The sequence below is a fragment of the Lampetra fluviatilis genome, unplaced genomic scaffold (genome assembly GCF_964198595.1).
Source record: "Lampetra fluviatilis unplaced genomic scaffold, kcLamFluv1.1 SCAFFOLD_1422, whole genome shotgun sequence".
NCBI lineage: Eukaryota > Metazoa > Chordata > Hyperoartia > Petromyzontiformes > Petromyzontidae > Lampetra > Lampetra fluviatilis.
Window position 1 is genome coordinate 1 of NW_027621155.1, and position 4296 is coordinate 4296.

Consider the following 4296-nt stretch of genomic DNA (forward strand, 5'->3'; position numbering starts at 1 on the left):
TCAGTGTCTGTGTGTGTGTCTGTGTGTGTCTGTGTGTGTCTGTGTGTGTGTCAGTGTCTGTGTCTGTGTGTGTCAGTGTGTGTGTGTCTTTGTGTGTGTCTGTGTGTGGCTGTGTGTGTGGGGAGCGATAGTGCAGAGGTCAGCGCTACGCTGCGCTACGAACCCCGGCGACCCGAGTTCGATACACGCCCAGGCCCTCCACCAGTGACGATTACTTGAACAGGTCCTGGGTCACCCCTAGGTCGACTCAGCCTTAAAAAAATACCTGATGCGGTGTGCAACAAAAATCGTCACTAGAGAGACAACGCCGACCGGAGCTTGGTGCTGGCGGCCCACCCCCTCGTGTGCTGCTCGCTAACAGCACTTGCCCCAACAGTCCGTCGGAGGCTACACGGGGGACCTTTGTCTTTTGTGTGTGCGAGAGGTCAACTCACCGCTCTCTCCCTCCGATCTGTTCTCTTGCTCCGTGTCCGTGAGCGTGAGGGTCGAGTTCGCTCGGCTCGACAGGCACGAGCCACGACCAGTGCGGGAGACACCTCCACCACCTCCACCTCCTCCTCCACCACCTCCTCCACCGCCTCCACCGCCTCCGCCACCACCATCGCCGGCCCCGTAAAACCTTGCGCTCAAGTCCACGATTCTTCCTCCTCGCACCCCCAACCTTCTGCCCGTGTCGTCGACTTCATCATCATCTTCATCGTCGTCGTCGTCATCATCATCAGTACGACCTCCCGCTGCCAGAGCTCCACCAATGACACCCACGGCACCAGCAGCAGCAGCATCGTGACGTCTCCCATCGTCATCATCGTCACCATCGTCATCATCGTCGTCGTCGTCGTCGTCGTCGTCGCCATACTCGTCTTCAGTTTTACTGGCCGAGCGCGGCAGGAGGAGGCCGGAGGCGAACGAGGAGGAGGAGAGGACCCCCGAAACCCCCGGGACCCCAAGGACCCCCGTTGTCCCGACAGAAGCGGAGCCCCCTCCGCTGTTCAGAGCCAGCGCTAAGCCACTGCTGGAGCGGTTACCCGCGGGGAATGGGGGGCCACCCACTGGGCCCCCCATTCGGCTCATCTCCTTCAGAGTGAAATCTCCGCCTGCAACAGCAGCGGCAGCAGCATTAGAAGCATCAGCAGCAACGGCATCATCATCAGCAGCGGCATCAACAATAGCAGTGTCATCAGTAGTAGCACAGTAACAGCAGCAGCAGCATTCGGAATACCACCATCACCACCACGATCAAGCATCATCAGCACTATCAGGAGCATTGTCATCAGTAGTGTCATCATCATCAGCAGCAGCAGCAGAATTAGTGACAGCTTCATCATCATCATCACTCACAGTAGAAGCGACCACCAGTATCTCAACTCCCACCAGCACCGCCCTCACCACCACCACCACCAAAAAACACAACGATCCCCCGTGTAGCCTTAACAGACTGTAGGGGCAAGTGCTGTTAGCGAGCACCTTCAAAGGCCGGCACGGCACACGAGGGGTGGGTGGCCAGCACCACGCCCGGCCGCCTTTGTCTCCCCAGTGGCGATGTTTACTACACATCTCAGTTTGAGGTTGAGGCCGAGTCGACCTAGGGGAGGCCCAGGACCGGTTCAGATAATCGTCACCGGTGTTGGCCGTGAGCGGGAATCGAACTCGGGTCGCCAGGTTCGTAGCGCAGCGTAGCGCTAACCGCTGCACCAGCACCAGCACCACCCTCACCAGCACCACCACGCTCATCTCCTCCACCACCACCAACACCACCTCAGAATCCTCACCAGACTCACCAGCACCACCACCAACAACAACAACAACCGCCATTCGCCACGAAGTGGCGGTGATGTCACCACGGCGCTTGTGCCAGGCCATGTGCACGTTGAGGCCACGTGAAGTGTCGAACGCCCGCTGGCAGGAGGTCACGGGGCAGACCCAGCAGGTGCCACGGGTCGACTGACTGAGACGAGTGGCTGATGCATCACCACCACCCTCACCCCACCACTCTCATCCTCACCACCACCACCTCTAGCACCCTAATCACCCTCACCACCCTCACCCCACCACTCTCATCTTCACCACCACCACCCTCATCACCACCACCACCACCCTCATCACCACCACCCTCATCCTCACCACCACCACCCTCACCACCACCACGACCATCTCTAGCACCCTCACCCCACCACGCTCACCTCTCGCCGCGTGTCCCCCGGCCTCCGCCTCCCAGAGGGCCCCTCCTCCGCGGGGGGGCCTCGTGGTGGTGGCAGGGGGGCCCCCCCGTGGAGGGGGTCCACGCTGGGCCCCGCTGGGCCCCTGCTGAAGGCCCATTGCGGGGCCCCGGGCGAGCAACGTCTCGCTGGAGCTGTACGACTTTGGCGGGGCACGCGGCTCGGCCAGCCTCTCGCCCGCGTTGGCGCTCGCGTGCAGGAGCAGCGACCCCGACAGGCCCGGCCCCTGACCTTGAACTTGACCTTGACCCTGGCCTTGACCTTTGGCCTGGGCGGCGTTGTGGTGACGTCTCGCGCGGCGAGGTTTTGTGAGGGAGCGATATGAGCGTCGCTCCATGGACGCGTCCATCGTGGTGGTGGTGGTGGTGAGGATGAGATGGTGAGTTGGGTGAGGAGGTGGTGATAATGGTTGTGGTGGGATTGAGTTGTTGGTGGTGGTGGTGTGTGTGTGTGTGTATGTACGTTAGACTTCTTTCGCACCGTACTTATCCAACCGTGCTAATCGGAGGGGCGGCTTTGGTGGTGAGGAGGTGGAGGTGGTGGTGGTGGTGAGTGGGGTGAGGAGGTGGTGGTGGTGGTGGTGGTGAGGAGGTGGAGGTTGCGGCGATGCTGAGTGGGGTGAGGAGGTGGTGGTGAGGTGGAGGTTGCGGTGATGCTGAGTGGGGTGAGGAGGTGGTGGTGGTGGTGGTGGTGGTGAGGAGGTGGAGGTTGCGGTGATGCTGAGTGGGGTGAGGAGGTGGTGGTGGTGGTGGTGAGGAGGTGGAGGTTGCGGTGATGCTGAGTGGGGTGAGGAGGTGGTGGTGGTGGTGGTGGTGAGGAGGTGGAGGTTGCGGCGAAGCTGAGTGGGGTGAGGAGGAGGTGGTGGTGAGGAGGTGGTGGTGGTGGTGAGGAGGTGGAGGTTGTGGTGAAGCCGAGTGGGGTGAGGAGGTGGTGGTGGCGGTGAGGAGGTGGAGGTTGCGGCGATGCTGAGTGGGGTGAGGAGGTGATGGTGGTGGTGGTGAGTTGGTGAGAAAGTGGCAGTGGTGGGAAGCTGTTAAGGTCGTGGAAGTGGAGTTGTTAGTTAGAATTGGTGGTGGTGGTGGTGGTTAGTAGTGGTGCGCTGGTTGCTGCGATGGTGGTGGCGAGTTTACAGCCGCCTCCTGGCTCTCACACCTGAGCGCAGACTCGATCTCCCTCCTGCATACCAGGCGAGGGAGGTGACATCAGATGATCACATCGATTCATTGCTGAGCCGCCAACTACCGAACGACCACCTTGCACCTCAAGCCTCGGGCACCTGGGATTCCAAAACACCACCACCCCCTTTCAAATCCAAGCGTTAACCAGGCGCACGCCTGCTTAGCCTAGTTGCGTTTTTCACGTGCGCATGTGTGGTCACGTGTATCTGCTGGGGAGCGGTGGCGCAGCGGTTAGCGCTGCGCTGCGCTACGGACCCGGCGACCCGGGTTCGATTCCCGCTCACGGCCACCCAGCGACGATTATCTGAACCGGTCGTGGGCATCCTCTAGGTCGACCCGGCCTCAAATGAGTACCTGGTCCGGTGTGTAATCATCGCCACTGGGGAGACAAAGGCGGTCGGGCGTGGTGCTGGCCACTCACCGCCCCCTCGTGTGCCGTGCCGGCCTTCATAGGTGCTCGCTAACAGCACTTGCCCCTACAGTCTGTTAAGGCTACACGGGGGGTCTTTTTTGTACACGTGTGTGTACACGTGTGTGTGTATGCGTGTGTGTTTATACACGTGTGTACACGTGTGTGTGTACACGTGTGTGTGTGTACACGTGTGTGTGTGTACACGTGTGTGTGTGTACACGTGTGTGTGTGTACACGTGTGTGTGTACACGTGTGTACACGTGTGTGTGTACACGTGTGTGTGTACACGTGTGTGTGTATGTACGTGTGTATGTACGTGTGTATGTACGTGTGTATGCACGTGCGTACACGTGTGTGTGTATGTGTGTGTATATGTGTGTAAGCACGTGTGTGTGTATGTGTGTGTATGTATGTGTATGTGTGCACGTGTGTGTGTATGTGTGTGTGTATACGTGTGTGTATGTATGTGTGTATACGTGTGTGTGTATGT

The 4296-nt window shown here is 59.8% G+C and overlaps 1 protein-coding gene across 1 annotated transcript; it reads right to left on the reverse strand.

The window, feature by feature from the left end:
- Positions 1-323: 323 nt before the first annotated feature.
- Positions 324-2565, reverse strand: LOC144954864 (uncharacterized). Its single transcript, XM_078885260.1, has 2 exons — positions 2181-2565; positions 324-1094 (listed from the first exon to the last, which is right to left on the reverse strand). Exons 1-2 carry the CDS (start codon positions 2563-2565, stop codon positions 388-390), a joined length of 1092 nt encoding a protein of 363 aa, XP_078741386.1. The 3' UTR covers positions 324-387.
- Between the last annotated feature and the right edge of the window lie 1731 nt (positions 2566-4296).